The sequence below is a fragment of the Callionymus lyra genome, chromosome 15 (genome assembly GCF_982586985.1).
Source record: "Callionymus lyra chromosome 15, fCalLyr1.hap1.1, whole genome shotgun sequence".
NCBI classification, from domain to species: domain Eukaryota; kingdom Metazoa; phylum Chordata; class Actinopteri; order Syngnathiformes; family Callionymidae; genus Callionymus; species Callionymus lyra.
The window spans coordinates 6,876,404-6,897,351 of record NC_141832.1 but is presented as its reverse complement, the minus strand read 5'-3'; the positions used below and the strand labels follow the sequence as shown (position 1 = coordinate 6,897,351).

At 37.1% G+C, this 20,948-nt stretch overlaps 1 protein-coding gene and 3 non-coding genes across 4 annotated transcripts in view; 3 read left to right on the top strand and 1 right to left on the bottom strand.

The window, feature by feature from the left end:
* The window catches only part of kcnh6a (potassium voltage-gated channel, subfamily H (eag-related), member 6a), a 33,392-nt gene extending 16,189 nt beyond the window's left edge, over window positions 1-17,203 (bottom strand). Inside the window, exons 1-6 of the mRNA XM_087808724.1 lie at window positions 17,108-17,203; window positions 11,787-12,017; window positions 8,515-8,664; window positions 7,023-7,126; window positions 5,986-6,232; window positions 5,730-5,938 (exon numbers count right to left, since the gene is read on the bottom strand). Of these exons, the coding sequence (XP_087664850.1) occupies window positions 5,730-5,938; window positions 5,986-6,232; window positions 7,023-7,126; window positions 8,515-8,664; window positions 11,787-12,017; window positions 17,108-17,183 (1,017 nt within the window). The 5' untranslated portion in view covers window positions 17,184-17,203. The remainder of the gene's footprint in view (window positions 1-5,729; window positions 5,939-5,985; window positions 6,233-7,022; window positions 7,127-8,514; window positions 8,665-11,786; window positions 12,018-17,107) is intronic.
* trnas-uga (transfer RNA serine (anticodon UGA)) lies at window positions 4,044-4,125 on the top strand. Its single transcript has one exon. It is a non-coding gene; the product is annotated as a tRNA-Ser (tRNA).
* Window positions 6,853-6,924, top strand: trnac-gca (transfer RNA cysteine (anticodon GCA)). Its single transcript has one exon. It is a non-coding gene; the product is annotated as a tRNA-Cys (tRNA).
* On the top strand, window positions 8,739-8,810 carry trnac-gca (transfer RNA cysteine (anticodon GCA)). Its single transcript has one exon. It is a non-coding gene; the product is annotated as a tRNA-Cys (tRNA).
* Window positions 17,204-20,948: the final 3,745 nt, after the last annotated feature.

Sequence of the window (20,948 nt, the reverse complement as noted above, 5' to 3'; positions counted from 1 at the left end):
TCAGAGTATAAACATGTTGTAACAGAACGAGACATTCTCATGTCAGAGTATAAACATGTTGTAACAGAACGAGACATCCTCATGTCAGAGTATAAACATGTTGTAACAGAACGAGACATTCTCATGTCAGAGTATAAACATGTTGTAACAGAACGAGACATCCTCATGTCAGAGTATAAACATGTTGTAACAGAACGAGACATTCTCACGTCAGAGTATAAACATGTTGTAACAGAACGAGACATTCTCACGTCAGAGTGTAAACATGTTGTAACAGAACGAGACATTCTCATGTCAGAGTATAAACATGTTGTAACAGAACGAGACATTCTCATGTCAGAGTATAAACATGTTGTAACAGAACGAGACATTCTCATGTCAGAGTATAAACATGTTGTAACAGAACGAGACATTCTCATGTCAGAGTATAAACATGTTGTAACAGAACGAGACATTCTCATGTCAGAGTATAAACATGTTGTAACAGAACGAGACATCCTCATGTCAGAGTATAAACATGTTGTAACAGAACGAGACATTCTCATGTCAGAGTATAAACATGTTGTAACAGAACGAGACATCCTCATGTCAGAGTATAAACATGTTGTAACAGAACGAGACATTCTCACGTCAGAGTATAAACATGTTGTAACAGAACGAGACATTCTCACGTCAGAGTATAAACATGTTGTAACAGAACGAGACATTCTCACGTCAGAGTATAAACATGTTGTAACAGAACGAGACATTCTCACGTCAGAGTGTAAACATGTTGTAACAGAACGAGACATTCTCACGTCAGAGTGTAAACATGTTGTAACAGAACGAGACATTCTCATGTCAGAGTATAAACATGTTGTAACAGAACGAGACATTCTCATGTCAGAGTGTAAACATGTTGTAACAGAACGAGACATTCTCATGTCAGAGTATGAACATGTTGTAACAGAACGAGACATTCTCATGTCAGAGTGTAAACATGTTGTAACAGAACGAGACATTCTCATGTCAGAGTGTAAACATGTTGTAACAGAACGAGACATTCTCATGTCAGAGTGTAAACATGTTGTAACAGAACGAGACATTCTCATGTCAGAGTGTAAACATGTTGTAACAGAACGAGACATTCTCATGTCAGAGTATAAACATGTTGTAACAGAACGAGACATTCTCATGTCAGAGTGTAAACATGTTGTAACAGAACGAGACATTCTCATGTCAGAGTGTAAACATGTTGTAACAGAACGAGACATTCTCATGTCAGAGTATAAACATGATGTAACAGAACGAGACATTCTCATGTCAGAGTATAAACATGATGTAACAGAACGAGACATTCTCACGTCAGAGTATAAACATGTTGTAACAGAACGAGACATTCTCATGTCAGAGTATAAACATGATGTAACAGAACGAGACATTCTCATGTCAGAGTATAAACATGTTGTAACAGAACGAGACATTCTCATGTCAGAGTATAAACATGTTGTAACAGAACGAGACATTCTCACGTCAGAGTATAAACATGTTGTAACAGAACGAGACATTCTCATGTCAGAGTATAAACATGTTGTAACAGAACGAGACATTCTCATGTCAGAGTATAAACATGTTGTAACAGAACGAGACATTCTCATGTCAGAGTATAAACATGTTGTAACAGAACGAGACATTCTCATGTCAGAGTATAAACATGTTGTAACAGAACGAGACATTCTCATGTCAGAGTGTAAACATGTTGTAACAGAACGAGACATTCTCATGTCAGAGTATAAACATGTTGTAACAGAACGAGACATCCTCATGTCAGAGTGTAAACATGTTGTAACAGAACGAGACATTCTCACGTCAGAGTATAAACATGTTGTAACAGAACGAGACATTCTCACGTCAGAGTATAAACATGTTGTAACAGAACGAGACATTCTCACGTCAGAGTATAAACATGTTGTAACAGAACGAGACATTCTCACGTCAGAGTATAAACATGTTGTAACAGAACGAGACATTCTCACGTCAGAGTATAAACATGTTGTAACAGAACGAGACATTCTCATGTCAGAGTGTAAACATGTTGTAACAGAACGAGACATTCTCATGTCAGAGTATAAACATGTTGTAACAGAACGAGACATTCTCATGTCAGAGTGTAAACATGTTGTAACAGAACGAGACATTCTCATGTCAGAGTATAAACATGTTGTAACAGAACGAGACATTCTCATGTCAGAGTATAAACATGTTGTAACAGAACGAGACATTCTCACGTCAGAGTATAAAAATGTTGTAACAGAACGAGACATTCTCACGTCAGAGTATAAACATGTTGTAACAGAACGAGACATTCTCACGTCAGAGTATAAACATGTTGTAACAGAACGAGACATTCTCATGTCAGAGTGTAAACATGTTGTAACAGAACGAGACATTCTCATGTCAGAGTGTAAACATGTTGTAGCAGAACGAGACATTCTCATGTCAGAGTATAAACATGTTGTAACAGAACGAGACATTCTCATGTCAGAGTGTAAACATGTTGTAACAGAACGAGACATTCTCATGTCAGAGTATAAACATGTTGTAACAGAACGAGACATTCTCATGTCAGAGTGTAAACATGTTGTAGCAGAACGAGACATTCTCACGTCAGAGTATAAACATGTTGTAACAGAACGAGACATTCTCACGTCAGAGTATAAACATGTTGTAACAGAACGAGACATCCTCATGTCAGAGTATAAACATGTTGTAACAGAACGAGACATTCTCATGTCAGAGTATAAACATGTTGTAACAGAACGAGACATTCTCATGTCAGAGTATAAACATGTTGTAACAGAACGAGACATTCTCATGTCAGAGTGTAAACATGTTGTAGCAGAACGAGACATTCTCACGTCAGAGTATAAACATGTTGTAACAGAACGAGACATTCTCACGTCAGAGTATAAACATGTTGTAACAGAACGAGACATCCTCATGTCAGAGTATAAACATGTTGTAACAGAACGAGACATTCTCATGTCAGAGTATAAACATGTTGTAACAGAACGAGACATTCTCATGTCAGAGTATAAACATGTTGTAACAGAACGAGACATTCTCATGTCAGAGTATAAACATGTTGTAACAGAACGAGACATCCTCATGTCAGAGTATAAACATGTTGTAACAGAACGAGACATTCTCATGTCAGAGTATAAACATGTTGTAACAGAACGAGACATTCTCATGTCAGAGTATAAACATGTTGTAACAGAACGAGACATTCTCATGTCAGAGTATAAACATGTTGTAACAGAACGAGACATTCTCATGTCAGAGTATAAACATGTTGTAACAGAACGAGACATTCTCATGTCAGAGTATAAACATGTTGTAACAGAACGAGACATTCTCATGTCAGAGTATAAACATGTTGTAACAGAACGAGACATTCTCATGTCAGAGTATAAACATGTTGTAACAGAACGAGACATTCTCATGTCAGAGTATAAACATGTTGTAACAGAACGAGACATCCTCATGTCAGAGTGGAAACATCAGATCAAAGGATCAAAGTACTCACCGGCTGAAGCTTCTGCTTGAGGCTCATGCTGACATCTAACCATCTCTGTCTCTTACTCGTCCTCCTTCACTTAGACCTGATCCTCACCCATCCTGCCATCCACTGTCCTCCCTCCCTCTCACCCCCCACACCTACACGTGGTCAGCTCAGATGACGCTGGACTCTAAACTGTTGATCGATCTGATCACTGACCTCAGTTCAGTTGGAGAGAAGATTTTATCATGAAAGTAAAAACCTTCAACTGAACATAGATAACATCTAAACATGCCTCTGTGACTCCAGAGTGTCGGGATCAGAGCGAGGAGGCAGCACAGTTGAAACAGAAGGCCAGGAACTAGAGCTGTGTATTGTCTTTAGAACCTTGTAAGTCAAGAACCATGATCTGTATCTACTCGTCTGGTCTGATCCTGGTTCACACAAGAGAACAAACAGGTCTGGTGAGTCTTAAGTGAGTCATTCTCAGGTGAGAGCATGAGCTGTGATGGCCGAGTGGTTAAGGCGTTGGACTTGAAATCCAATGGGATCTTCCCGCGCAGGTTCGAACCCTGCTCACAGCGTGAAGTCATGACTTTATATTTATTAGTTTAGAGTCTTCAGATTATTGAATTATTTTACATTTCAAATGTTAAAACTTTGAATGTGTTCATTTAAATGTAGTTGTTGTTGGATTGTTTTTCATATTCTATTCAATAATGTCTTTATTGAAAGATTTTTTTTCTCAATAATAAAGTCAAAGGATATAAAAATTCTCTCCCAAGGTTCAATCTTGAGTTAACAAAATAATGAAAACTCGCCAACAGGGGGCGCCACATCAACATAAACCTGCTGTTACCATGACTCAGTGACGCAGACAAATCAAATACACGATCAATAAAAACCTTAATTTCTCTTCACAGTCGAAATCTAATTACACAAGAGGCTCAAGAACAACTTCAGTTTGAAGTTGATTTTAGTCTCAGTCGTCGGAGGACCATCAGAGTCCAGCTGGACTTCAGGTCCAGACAAGTTCAGCAGGATCAGACCCAGAGAGAGTTTCAGCAGATGACCTCTGCGTCCATTAACGCCACAGACCAAGGTCACCTCAGAGAGACGCTCGATACTATGGCTTTCATAAGAGCAGCAGAACCTCAACCACAGACCTGCGTCCACAAGAGCTGCCAGAACTTCCCCAGAGAAGCTTGTGAACCTGCTCCAGAACCATCTTTTAGGACCTGCTCAGAGGTTCAGGCAGACTGGACATGTTCGGAAAATATTGTTGACATGTTCTAGACATATTCTGGACATGAGGTCATGCTATCAGAGTACATGTTTTAAGAGGACATGTTTTAAGAGTACATTTTATGAGGACATGTTATAAGAGTACATTTTATGAGAGGACATGTTTTAAGAGGACATGTTTCAAGAGGATGTGTTATAAGAGGACATGTTTCAAGAGGACATGTTATAAGAGGACATGTTTTAAGAGGACATGTTAGAAGAGGACATGTTTTAAGAGGACATGTTTTAAGAGGACATGTTTTAAGAGTACATTTTATGAGAGGACATGTTATAAGAGTACATTTTATGAGAGGACATGTTTTAAGAGGACATGTTTCAAGAGGATGTGTTATAAGAGGACATGTTTCAAGAGGACATGTTATAAGAGGACATGTTTTAAGAGGACATGTTATAAGAGGACATGTTTTAAGAGGACATGTTTCAAGAGGATGTGTTTTAAGAGGATGTGTTATAAGAGGACATGTTTTAAGAGGACATGTTTTAAGTGGATGTGTTTTAAGAGGACATGTTTTAAGAGGACATGTTTTAAGAGGACATGTTTTAAGAGGACATGTTAGAAGAGGACATGTTTTAAGAGGACATGTTTTAAGAGGACATGTTTTAAGAGGACATGTTATAAGAGAACATGTTTTAAGAGGACATGTTATGAGAGGACATGTTTTAAGAGGACATGTTATGTACATGTATGGTCACTCTAGTTCAGGAGTGTTTGATCGGTGGAGTGTGTGAAGATTGACAGCTGTCACACCTGAGGTGAGAGTCAACATGGCCACACAGACAAACATGTCTGAGGCGATGAAAGCACGTCATGAAGCGTCGTCTCCTGACACTTGTCGACTTTGATGTGTTTGTAGATTTGATTGATCGTCACAGAACCACTCACCTGCGTGACGTGGGTCACCTTCTCCGTGACGTGCTGCGTCCGGTCTTTGATCTTGCTGGGCGCGATGATCTCGATCTCGGCGGGCGAGGGCGGTCCGGTCCGGTCGGCGCTGAAGTTGAGGGTCACCTGAGGGACGCGCTGGACGGTTCTGAGCCTCATCAGGTCGGAGTCGGAGGTGGAGTTGCTGGGCTTCAGATCTGCGGCACAACCTTTATTGCGAAGGGGTCAGGGGTCAGAGGTCAGAGGCCACACTCACCGCCGTCGTCGTCTCCTCTCGTCCCGTCCACGTCGTCCAGCGAGGACGCCCGGCGGAGGCTGCGAAGACTGTCCCGCGAGCGGCTGCGAGGAGGAGCTCGAGGGTCCAGACGCTCGGGCAGCAGCGAGCGACGCTTCCCAGAATGCACCGGGGGGTCCTGCTCGATCAGGGCCTCGGTCTCCGACTGAAGGCAGCTCTCCTTGGACGGGATACGGAACTCCTTCAACGGGACGTCTTCGGAGCTCGGCTGCAGAGACACCGACGGGTTATTAACTCATGTTCTTATTGTATTAACATTAACTCAAATTTAAATATTGATTCATTGTTTAGGTTTTCCATCATTTATCCTTTTAAGGTTGATTTTTTTAAATTGATTTTTAATCAAATTTAAAAACTATTGTCAAATGAGTTGTTTTTTTTACATATATAGTTTGATTTTTTAATTGAAATCATTCAAAAATAAATGTTCTTAACTCAATATTATTTAATTCCATATAAAAGACTAAACCAACAGATCTCAGAGCTACTGATCAATCTTTCAGGCGAGAAGCTCATGATCAGTAGCTCTGAGATCTGTTGGTTTAGTCTGGAGACTCTATTATACCCACAATTTTAAAGAACTAAAAACATTTGGTTTTAAACTATTTCTGAATCTTTGGAATTAAAGTTTCAAATAGTGAAACATATTAAATTATATTAATTGAAACATTTTTATCTTTATCTTCTTGATATATATATATATATATATATATATATATATATATATATATATATATATTCTTGATCACATTGAGATTCTGATATATACTGCAGTATTTCAGTGAAGGTTTGAGGTTTGACGGTGATAGTCTGGTGTGATTGACAGCAGGGGGTATAGCTCAGTGGTAGAGCATTTGACTGCAGATCAAGAGGTCCCTGGTTCAACTCCGGGTGCCCCCTCACATGTCTTTTATCTGCTCAAACACACATGTTTGATCAAACATGACACGTCAGCGACACACGCTTGTTCAAACACACGCGTGTGTTCAGCTGCTCACCTGCAGGAAGTCCACGACCACGCCTTCAAACTCGTCCTTGGACAGAGAAGCTCTCCTGAGTGAGGGTAGAACCGGCAGCTTCATCTGCATCCTCCGGTTCTGACCTGAGAAGAAATTATTATTATTATCTTCTTTATTATTATTATTATTCATCATTATTATTATTATTATCTTCTTTTATTATTATTATTATTATTCATCATTATTATTATTATCATCTTCATCATCATCATTACTATCATTATTATCTTCTTTATTATTATTATTATTCATCATTATTATTATTATTATTATCATCTTCATCATCATCATTATTATCATTATTATTTTCTTTATTATTATTATTATTCATTATTATTATTATTATTATCATCTTCATCATCATCATTATTATCATTATTATCTTCTTTATTATTATTATTATTCATCATTATTATTATTATTATAATCTTCATCATCATCATTATTATCATTATTATCTTCTTTATTATTATTATTATCTTCATCATTATTATCATTATTATTTTCTTCATTATTATTATTATTATCATCATCTTCATTATTATTATCTTCTTCATCTTCATCATCACCATCGTCATCATCTTCATAATCATCTTCATCATTATTATTATCTTCATCATCTTCATTATTATTATCTTCATCATCTTCATCATTATTATTATCTTCATCATCTTCATTATTATTATCTTCTTCATCTTCATCTTCTTCATCATCTTCATCATCACCATCGTCATCATCTTCATAATCATCTTCATCATTATTATTATCTTCATCATCTTCATTATTATTATCTTCATCATCTTCATCATTATTATTATCTTCATCATCTTCATTATTATTATCTTCATCATCTTCATCATTATTATTATCTTCATCATCTTCATCATTATTATTATCTTCATCATCTTCATTATTATTATCTTCTTCATCTTCATCATCTTCATCATCTTCATCATCTTCATCATCTTCATCATCACCATCGTCATCATCTTCATAATCATCTTCATCATTATTATTATCTTCATCATCTTCATTATTATTATTATCTTCTTCATCATCATCTCCATCTCCATCTTCATCATCATCATCATCATCTTCTTCATTATTATTATTATCTTCTTCATCATCTTCATCATCATCTTCATCATCAGCTTCATCATTATTATTATTATCTTCATCATCTTCATCATCATCATTATTATTATTATAATCTTCTTCATCATCATCATCATCATCATCATCTTCATCATCATCATCATCATCATCATCATCATCATCATCATCTTCATCTTCATCTTCATCTTCATCTTCATCATTATTATTATTATCTTCATCATTATTACTATCTTCTTCATCATCATCATCTCCATCATCTTCATGATTATCTTCATCATCATCATCATCTTCATCACCATCACCTTCATCATCATCATCATCATCATCATCATCATCAGAGATGAAGAATGCTTACAGTAGATCCACCCTTGAGCAACGCGCTGCTTCAGTCCAGACTTCTTCAGTGTTGGATCCATCAACTCCTGGAAGTCCAGGATGAACATGATGACGGATCCTTCTTCGTTCTTGACAGGAACCACGTCCACCAGGCAGGGCCGGCAAGTTCCTGGAGAACCAGAACCGTCATGAGTTCATCAAACCAGTGACGTGTCGTTCACACACAACAACATAATCACAGCAGGGGGTATAGCTCAGTGGTAGAGCATTTGACTGCAGATCAAGAGGTCCCTGGTTCAACTCCGGGTGCCCCCTCACATGTCTTTTATCTGCTCAAACATGACGACACGTCAATGAACATCCAGTTTCTTTTAAGCGTGGGATCTAAAGTATGTTAACCATGACTCTACCTGTCAGGTGAGTGTATGTTAAAACACTGATACAATAATAAACTGTGTTCATATTTAACCATTTTAATACATTTGTATCAATTTTTTTTTTTTATCAACAATTAACATTCAAATATTTTAATGTTCGTTCATGTTTGTGTTGCAGTTAAACCTCCGGCCTCTAGATGGCAGCAGCTGAGGACGAGAGGATAAAGTGACTCCAGCAGCTTTAGAAGCTGATGTTTGGACATATTTTGGTTTGAAAACAAATGAAAGTAGTTACGACTTCGTCAAGAGTCATGTGGTCTGTAAATACTACAACACCAGAGTCAACTACTGGACAATACTACACATATATACTTGTTACTACACTATCACAACACCAGAGTCAAGTACTGGACAATACTACACATATATACTTGTTACTATACTATCACAACACCAGAGTCAAGTACTGGACAATACTACACATATATACTTGTTACTACACTATCACAACACCAGAGTCAAGTACTGGACAATACTACACATATATACTTGTTACTACACTATCACAACACCAGAGTCAAGTACTGGACAATACTACACATATATACTTGTTACTACACTATCACAACACCAGAGTCAAGTACTGGACAATACTACACATATATACTTGTTACTACACTATCACAACACCAAAGTCAAGTACTGGACAATACTACACATATATACTTGTTACTACACTATCACAACACCAGAGTCAAGTACTGGACAATACTACACATATATACTTGTTACTACACTATCACAACACCAGAGTCAAGTACTGGACAATACTACACATATATACTTGTTACTACACTATCACAACACCAGAGTCAAGTACTGGACAATACTACACATATATACTTGTTACTACACTATCACTACACCAGCGTCAAGTACTGGACAATACTACACATATATACTTGTTACTACACTATCACAACACCAGAGTCAAGTACTGGACAATACTACACATATATACTTGTTACTACACTATCACAACACCAGAGTCAAGTACTGGACAATACTACACATATATACTTGTTACTACACTATCACAACACCAGAGTCAAGTACTGGACAATACTACACATATATATACTTGTTACTACACTATCACAACACCAGAGTCAAGTACTGGACAATACTACACATATATACTTGTTACTACACTATCACAACACCAGAGTCAAGTACTTGACAATACTACACATATATACTTGTTACTACACTATCACAACACCAAAGTCAAGTACTGGACAATACTACACATATATACTTGTTACTACACTATCACAACACCAGAGTCAAGTACTGGACAATACTACACATATATACTTGTTACTACACTATCACAACACCAGAGTCAAGTACTGGACAATACTACACATACTGTATATACTTGTTACTACACTATCACAACACCAGAGTCAAGTACTGGACAATACTACACATATATCCTTGTTACTACACTATCACAACACCAGAGTCAAGTACTGGACAATACTACACATATATACTTGTTACTACACTATCACAACACCAGAGTCAAGTACTGGACAATACTACACATATATACTTGTTACTACACTATCACAACACCAGAGTCAAGTACTGGACAATACTACACATATATACTTGTAACTACACTATCACAACACCAGAGTCAAGTACTGGACAATACTACACATATATATACTTGTTACTACACTATCACAACACCAGAGTCAAGTACTGGACAATACTACACATATATACTTGTTACTACACTATCACAACACCAGAGTCAAGTACTGGACAATACTACACATATATACTTGTTACTACACTATCACAACACCAAAGTCAAGTACTGGACAATACTACACATATATACTTGTTACTACACTATCACAACACCAGAGTCAAGTACTGGACAATACTACACATATATACTTGTTACTACACTATCACAACACCAGAGTCAAGTACTGGACAATACTACACATACTGTATATACTTGTTACTACACTATCACAACACCAGAGTCAAGTACTGGACAATACTACACATATATCCTTGTTACTACACTATCACAACACCAGAGTCAAGTACTGGACAATACTACACATATATACTTGTTACTACACTATCACAACACCAGAGTCAAGTACTGGACAATACTACACATATATACTTGTTACTACACTATCACAACACCAGAGTCAAGTACTGAACAATACTACACATATATACTTGTTACTACACTATCACAACACCAGAGTCAAGTACTGGACAATACTACACATACGTATATACTTGTTACTACACTATCACAACACCAGAGTCAAGTACTGGACAATACTACATATATATACCTGTTACTACACTATCACAACAGCAGAGTGAAGTACTGTTACACATATATACTTTATTAGACGTAAAGTATACGTTACTAGAGTCATGTGGTCTGTAAATACTACATATGCTGGTTCAATTTCAGGAACATTTGTAAACAACAGCAAAAGTACAGTGTTAGGATCCAGGGGTCAGAGGTGAGGGGGCACCCGGAGTTGAACCAGAGGCACGTTCCAGACTAGACGCGTTCAAGTCTCAGTCCGGGTCAGCACCGGGACACCCCCCCCCCGTGTGAGCAGGGCATGATGGGTAAACGGGCGTCTAAAAATAGCCGTGAGATCACAACACATCGACACACGTGTGGCAGACGGGCCTGTTGGCATCGTTCACGTTTCCATGACAACAGCACCTGAGGAGCTGGAGCCAGAAGAAGTGAAAGAACTTCAACCAACTTCTGTTTCCTGATGGTGGCTTCCTGGTTTGGTTTCTTCATGTTTGTCCTGATTTTATTTCTGCTCCACTAACAGGATCTTCTCACCTTCTTTGGCGTAGTAAAGTATCTCCACCTTGCGCTCCTCAGAGCCCATGAGAGCCTGGGCCAGCTGAGTCAGGGAGCTCTTCATGGTACCAGGACCGGCCAGGAAGGTGCAGGTGCCGGACTGCTGCATGATCTCAGCTCTGGTGAAGTCGAACATGTGGCAGAACCTTTCATTGCAGTAGATGATGCCGCAGTTCTTCATCAGAGCGTTGACGATGAGGAACTTTCGATCTGTGGGAACATTTGGAAACAGAAAACATGTTTGTCCACGATCTTCTGAGAAGAACTATTATGAACTGGTCCACGATCTTCTGAGAAGAACTATTATGAACTGGTCCATGATCTTCTGAGAATAACTATTATAACTAGTCTATGATCCTCTGTGAAGAACTATTATGAACTGGTCCACGATCTTCTGAGAAGAACTATTATGAACTGGTCCATGATCTTCTGAGAAGAACTATTATAACTAGTCTATGATCCTCTGTGAAGAACTATTATGAACTGGTCCACAATCTTCTGAGAAGAACTATTATGAACTGGTCCACGATCTTCTGAGAATAACTATTATAACTAGTCTATGATCCTCTGTGAAGAACTATTATGAACTGGTCCACGATCTTCTGAGAAGAACTATTATGAACTGGTCCACGATCTTCTGAGAAGAACTATTATAACTAGTCTATGATCCTCTGTGAAGAACTATTATGAACTGGTCCACGATCTTCTGAGAAGAACTATTATGAACTGGTCCATGATCTTCTGAGAAGAACTACTGTATTATGAACTGGTCCACGATCTTCTGAGAAGAACTATTATGAACTGGTCCACGATCTTCTGAGAAGAACTATCATGAACTGGTCCATGATCTTCTGAGAAGAACTATTATGAACTGGTCCATGACCTTCTGAGAAGAACTATTATGAACTGGTCCACAATCTTCTGAGAAGAATTATCATGAACTGGTCCATGATCTTCTGAAGAGAACTATTATGAACTGGTCCATGATCTTCTGAAGAGAACTATTATGAACTGGTCCATGATCTTCTGAGAAGAACTATTATGAACTGGTCCATGATCTTCTGAAGAGAACTATTATGAACTGGTCCACGATCTTCTGAGAAGAACTATTATGAACTGGTCCATGATCTTCTGAGAAGAACTATTATGAACTGGTCCACGATCTTCTGAGAAGAACTATTATGAACTGGTCCACGATCTTCTGAGAAGAACTATCATGAACTGGTCCATGATCTTCTGAGAATAACTATTATGAACTGGTCCATGACCTTCTGAGAATAACTATTATGAACTGGTCCACGATCTTCTGAGAAGAACTATCATGAACTGGTCCATGATCTTCTGAAGAGAACTATTATGAACTGGTCCATGATCTTCTGAAGAGAACTATTATGAACTGGTCCATGATCTTCTGAGAAGAACTATCATGAACTGGTCCATGATCTTCTGAAGAGAACTATTATGAACTGGTCCATGATCTTCTGAAGAGAACTATTATGAACTGGTCCATGATCTTCTGAAGAGAAATATTATGAACTGGTCCATGACCTTCTGAGAATAACTATTATGAACTGGTCCATGATCTTCTGAGAAGAACTATTATGAACTGGTCCATGATCTTCTGATAAGAACTATTATGAACTAGTCCATGATCTTCTGAGAATAACTATTATGAACTAGTCCATGACCTTCTGAGAAGAACTATTATGAACTGGTCCATGATCTTCTGAGAAGAACTACTATGAACTGGTCCATGATCTTCTGAAGAGAACTATTATGAACTGGTCCATGATCTTCTGAAGAGAAATATTATGAACTGGTCCATGACCTTCTGAGAAGAACTATTATGAACTGGTCCATGATCTTCTGAGAAGAACTATTATAACTAGTCTATGATCCTCTGTGAAGAACTATTATGAACTGGTCCACAATCTTCTGAGAAGAACTATTATGAACTGGTCCACGATCTTCTGAGAATAACTATTATAACTAGTCTATGATCCTCTGTGAAGAACTATTATGAACTGGTCCACGATCTTCTGAGAAGAACTATTATGAACTGGTCCACGATCTTCTGAGAAGAACTATTATAACTAGTCTATGATCCTCTGTGAAGAACTATTATGAACTGGTCCACGATCTTCTGAGAAGAACTATTATGAACTGGTCCATGATCTTCTGAGAAGAACTACTGTATTATGAACTGGTCCACGATCTTCTGAGAAGAACTATTATGAACTGGTCCACGATCTTCTGAGAAGAACTATCATGAACTGGTCCATGATCTTCTGAGAAGAACTATTATGAACTGGTCCATGACCTTCTGAGAAGAACTATTATGAACTGGTCCACAATCTTCTGAGAAGAATTATCATGAACTGGTCCATGATCTTCTGAAGAGAACTATTATGAACTGGTCCATGATCTTCTGAAGAGAACTATTATGAACTGGTCCATGATCTTCTGAGAAGAACTATTATGAACTGGTCCATGATCTTCTGAAGAGAACTATTATGAACTGGTCCACGATCTTCTGAGAAGAACTATTATGAACTGGTCCATGATCTTCTGAGAAGAACTATTATGAACTGGTCCACGATCTTCTGAGAAGAACTATTATGAACTGGTCCACGATCTTCTGAGAAGAACTATCATGAACTGGTCCATGATCTTCTGAGAATAACTATTATGAACTGGTCCATGACCTTCTGAGAATAACTATTATGAACTGGTCCACGATCTTCTGAGAAGAACTATCATGAACTGGTCCATGATCTTCTGAAGAGAACTATTATGAACTGGTCCATGATCTTCTGAAGAGAACTATTATGAACTGGTCCATGATCTTCTGAGAAGAACTATCATGAACTGGTCCATGATCTTCTGAAGAGAACTATTATGAACTGGTCCATGATCTTCTGAAGAGAACTATTATGAACTGGTCCATGATCTTCTGAAGAGAAATATTATGAACTGGTCCATGACCTTCTGAGAATAACTATTATGAACTGGTCCATGATCTTCTGAGAAGAACTATTATGAACTGGTCCATGATCTTCTGATAAGAACTATTATGAACTAGTCCATGATCTTCTGAGAATAACTATTATGAACTAGTCCATGACCTTCTGAGAAGAACTATTATGAACTGGTCCATGATCTTCTGAGAAGAACTACTATGAACTGGTCCATGATCTTCTGAAGAGAACTATTATGAACTGGTCCATGATCTTCTGAAGAGAAATATTATGAACTGGTCCATGACCTTCTGAGAAGAACTATTATGAACTGGTCCATGATCTTCTGAGAAGAACTATTATGAACTAGTCCATGACCTTCTGAGAAGAACTATTATGAACTGATCCATGATCTTCTGAGAAGAACTATTATGAACTAGTCCATAATCTTCTGAGAAGAACTATTATGAACTAGTCCATGACCTTCTGAGAAGAACTATTATGAGCTGGTCCATGATCTTCTGAGAAGAACTACTATGAACTGGTCTATGATCTTCTGAGAAGAACTATTATGAACTGGTCCATGATCTTCTGAGAAGAACTACTATAACCTTATCCATGACCTTCTGAGAAGAACTATTATGAACTGGTCCATGATCTTCTGAGAAGAACTATCATGAACTGGTCCATGATCTTCTGATAAGAACTATTATGAACTAGTCCATGATCTTCTGAGAAGAACTATTATGAACTAGTCCATGACCTTCTGAGAAGAACTATTATGAACTGGTCCATGACCTTCTGAGAATAACTATTATGAACTGGTCCACGATCTTCTGAGAAGAACTATTATGAACTGGTCCATGATCTTCTGAGAAGAACTATTATGAACTCGTCCATGATCTTCTGATTTATCATGAGGACATCATTGTTCAAAGTGTAGAAGAGACGGAGATCCTTCACAGCTGCTCGCTCTGATCCCGGAGGATGCGACTGGAGGACAGTTGTGTGTCTGTTATGTCGTCACAATGTGTTGTTGTCCACGAGAGCGAGTGTGAGAACGTTGAGCTTCAGACCAAACATCGTGAGAAAAATAATCTGTTATCATTGATTTAGTCTTTTTACTCTGAAGGGAAACAACACACACACGTACACACTTTAACGCACACGTACACACTTTAACACACACATACAACCTTTAACATACACACTTTAACGCACACATACACACTTTAACACACACATACAACCTTTAACATACACACTTTAACACACACATACACACTTTAACACACAGGTACACACTTTAACACACACACACACTTTAACACACACATACACACTTTAACACACATACACACTTAAACACACATGTACACCCTTTAACACACACATACAAACTTTAACACACACTTTAACACACACACACACGTTAAGACACACGTACACACTTTAAAACACACGTTCACACTTTAACACACACACACTTTAAGACACACGTACACATTTCAACACACACGCACACATGCACTACTTAACACACACGTACATACACACTTTAACACACACACATTCACACTTTAACACACACATACACACTTCAACACACACGCACACATACACAATTAAACACACGTACACACTTTAACACACACACACTTTAAGACACACATACACATTTCAACACACACACACACACATGCACTACTTAACACACACATTCACACTTTAACACACACATACACACTTTAACACACACGCACACATACACAATTAAACACAGGTACACACTTTAACACACACGTACACACTTCAACACACACGCACACATACACAATTAAACACACGTACACACTTTAACACACATGTACACACTTCAACACACACGCACACATACACACTTTAACACACATACACACGCACACTTTAACGCATACACACTTACATTCAACAAACTAGTTTATACACTGTTAGCTAAACTAGCCAAACACAAGCTAACTAATGATAACTTCTTTAAAACACGTTGAAGTAAATTCATGTTAAAGAAAAACAACACAATTATTGTTAATTAATTATAATTAATACTCATTTAAAACGTTTTTAACACAACATTGGATTTTTAATTTCTGCTACGTAACTGTTAGCTTCATGAAAGCTAACGGCTAATATCTGTTGAACACTTTATCTTTAATAAATAAATAAATAAATCTTTGTTCATTAAAACTGTATTAAATTAAAAAAGTTGATCAAACACTCACAACTCTCGTGTAATGACGTCATTCAACAACTAAAGTCATTTCAACAACGAAGTTGATTTTGAAGTCACGTGACTCTCGGACTCACTCTGCTCGTCGAACTTCCGGATGATGGTGTCCAGGTAAGTGTTCTGAAGCGCCACGTGACCTCGTCTCACCGGCATCCTGCCTCGCGCTCAGGTGAGCTCACATGCACCTGTCCAGGTCAAGACTCTGACGTCAGCGGTCGCTGGTTGCCCTGGAGACGGAAGATGCCGCGCGCGCCGTGAAAAAAGCGATGAAAGTTGTTTGTGAGGATGACGTCACACGTCCGTCACCGAGAGCAGGTTCGAGACGGTGATGACGTCACGCGGAGAGAGAGGATCATCCGGTCAAGTTCGTCACGAGCCGCTTCTGACCCCAGAGGAGCGCGAGCCTCGACAGGAGGAGCGACAAGTCCACGCGAACGCACACGGTGCGGAAGTGGCGCTTAATTGGCCTTTCAAAATAAAAGTCAAGTGCACTGATTTAAATATTTTGTTGGTTTATTATGGAAGTAAATCAGAGGCTTCGTAGTTTTGAAAGTACTGTTCAAATGTTACAAGTTTGTGTTTTTTATGCATTTAATGAAATATTTGTTTAAGAATCATTTCTAATTTATTTCATTTGAAAAAAGTTATATAATAATTAATTAGTATTAATTAATTATAAAGTACGTCTAAAAAATAAAACACTGATAAACATAAGAGGATTAATTTTATTTATTACTGAGTTTATTGACTTTTATTATTTACATTTAAATATTCTTTTATAATTCTTTATTATTATTCTATTGATTTGTATTATTTTGTCATTATTTTAAAAACGTGTTGTTAATATAATCTCCATAAAAATACATAAACATCAATCAATGTGTTTTTATCATGTGACTTGATGTTTCTATGATCCTGATCTTAGTGCTAATGGCTACATTCAAAACAAGCGTAAATGATGAAACATCATGGTGTTGTTGTTTACGACACTGACTATAAACATCTTAAGATGATTCAGATGAAATCATTTAATAATCATTTAATATAACATTTTAAAATAATTGAATTCATCTTCTTCAGGTTCTTACGATCCATAGAAACAATTATCTTTCACATCGACGTTGTCCTAGTGTCTTATTTTGAAAGTCTCTCCTGCACCGTGAAGCCACGGCTTGACCAGCGACTGACACTGATGGAGACCAGACTTCATCAGTCTGGAAATAACTGCTCACACTTCACTGCTTTATCTACTGATAACACCTTCAGGAGTGATGATGAAGATGATGATGAAGATGATGAAGATGATGATGAAGATGATGATGAAGATGATGAAGATGATGATGAAGATGACGAAGATGAAGATGATGAAGATGATGAAGATGATAATAATAATGATGATGATGAAGATGATGATGAAGATGATGAAGATGATGATGAAGATGATGATGATGAAGATGATGAAGATGATGATGAAGATGATGATGAAGACGATGAAGATGATGATGAAGATGATGAAGATGATGATGAAGATGAAGATGATAAAGATGAAGATGAAGATGAAGATGAAGATGAAGATGAAGATGAAGATGAAGATGAAGAGGAAGATGATGATGAAGATGATGAAGATGATGATGATGATAAAGAAGATGATGAAGATGATGATAAAGATGATGATGAAGATGATGAAGATGAAGATGAAGATGAAGATTATGAAGATTATGAAGATGATGATGAAGATGATGAAGATGAAGATGAAGATCTAGATGATGATGAAGATGAAGATGTAGATGAAGATGAAGATGAAGATGAAGATGAAGATGAAGATGTAGATGAAGATGATGAAGATGATGAAGATGAAGATGAAGATGAAGATGTAGATGAAGATGATGAAGATGAAGATGAAGATGAAGATGAAGATGAAGATGAAGATGAAGATGTAGATGAAGATGATGAAGATGATGAAGATGAAGATGTAGATGAAGATGTAGATGAAGATGATGAAGATGAAGATGAAGATGAAGATGAAGATGTAGATGAAGATGATGAAGATGATGAAGATGAAGATGAAGATGAAGATGTAGATGAAGATGATGAAGATGAAGATGAAAATGAAGATGAAGATGAAGATGAAGATGTAGATGAAGATGATGAAGATGAAGATGAAGATGTAGATGAAGATGATGAAGATGATGAAGATGAAGATGAAGATGAAGATGTAGATGAAGATGATGAAGATGAAGATGAAGATGAAGATGAAGATGAAGATGAAGATGTAGATGAAGATGATGAAGATGATGAAGATGAAGATGTAGATGAAGATGTAGATGAAGATGATGAAGATGAAGATGAAGATGAAGAGTAGCACGACAGACGAGGTGGTTTCATGTGAACACGAGACATATTAAACCAGTAAACACAAGAACAGCTCGAGACAAACACACAACATTGACCTGCTTCTGTGGAGAACATTCTACTGATTACACTGAGACCCTCAGAGTCCAGGAACATGTTATCACACTTGTTCACGGCTATTCTGGGACCACAGTCCTGCAGTCATGACACACACACACACACACACACACACACACATACACAGACTTAAACATTAACAATAAAGTTTTACCTTACCTTACCTTACACCTATATACACACACATATACACAAACACACATCCACACATATATACACACACACACACACACACACCCGAACATATATACACACACACACATATACACATATATATATACACACACACATCCACATATATACACACACTCACAACCACACACACACACATCTACACATATATGCACACACATATATACACATATATATACACACACACACACATATATACACACACACACATATACACATATATATATACACACACACATCCACATATATACACACACTCACAACCACACACACACACATCTACACATACAGTATATGCAAACACATATATACAGATATATATAAATGCACACATCCACATATATATACACACACACACATGCACACACATCCACACACATCCACACACATCCACATATATACACACACACACATCCACATATACACACACACACACACACATCCACTCATATAAACTCACACACATCCACACATATACACACAGACATATATACACGCACACATACAAACACATATATAGCCAAACACACGCACAAACACACACACATACAAACACACACACACACACACACACACCGTCCTCTTCTGACCTCCACTGGGTTGGGGTCACGAGGGTCAAGAGGGTCACGAGGGTCACATGACGAACAACAACCTCTGATCTGATGAATAATGTCGTGAATCAAACCTTCAGAATCAACACCAGACATGACCAACAGAGCACCGAGCTAGTTGATCATGAGCTTCTACCTCGTCACATGATCGTCTGTGCGTCTCATGATTGGCTGAAAGTAGCTCTGAGCTCTGCTGGTTTAGTCTTGAGACTCTATTTTACCAACATTTATATTGAATTAAAAAAAATATTGAATTAAAATATTGAATTAAAATATTGAATAAAAATATTGAATTAAAAATATTGAACTAAAATTATTGAATTAAAATATTGGATTAAAAAATATTGAATAAAAATATTGAACTAAAATATTAAATTAAAAAATATTGAATTAAAAAATAATGAATTAAAAATATTGAACTAAAAAATATTGAATTAAAATATTGAACTAAAATTATTGCATTAAAAATATTGAATTAAAATATTGGATTAAAAAATATTGAATAAAAATATTGAATCAAAAAAAATTGAACTAAAAAATATTGAACTAAAACATTGAACTAAAATTATTGAATTAAAATATTGGATTAAAAATATTGAATTAAAATATTGGATTAAAAATATTGAATACAAATATTGAACTAAAA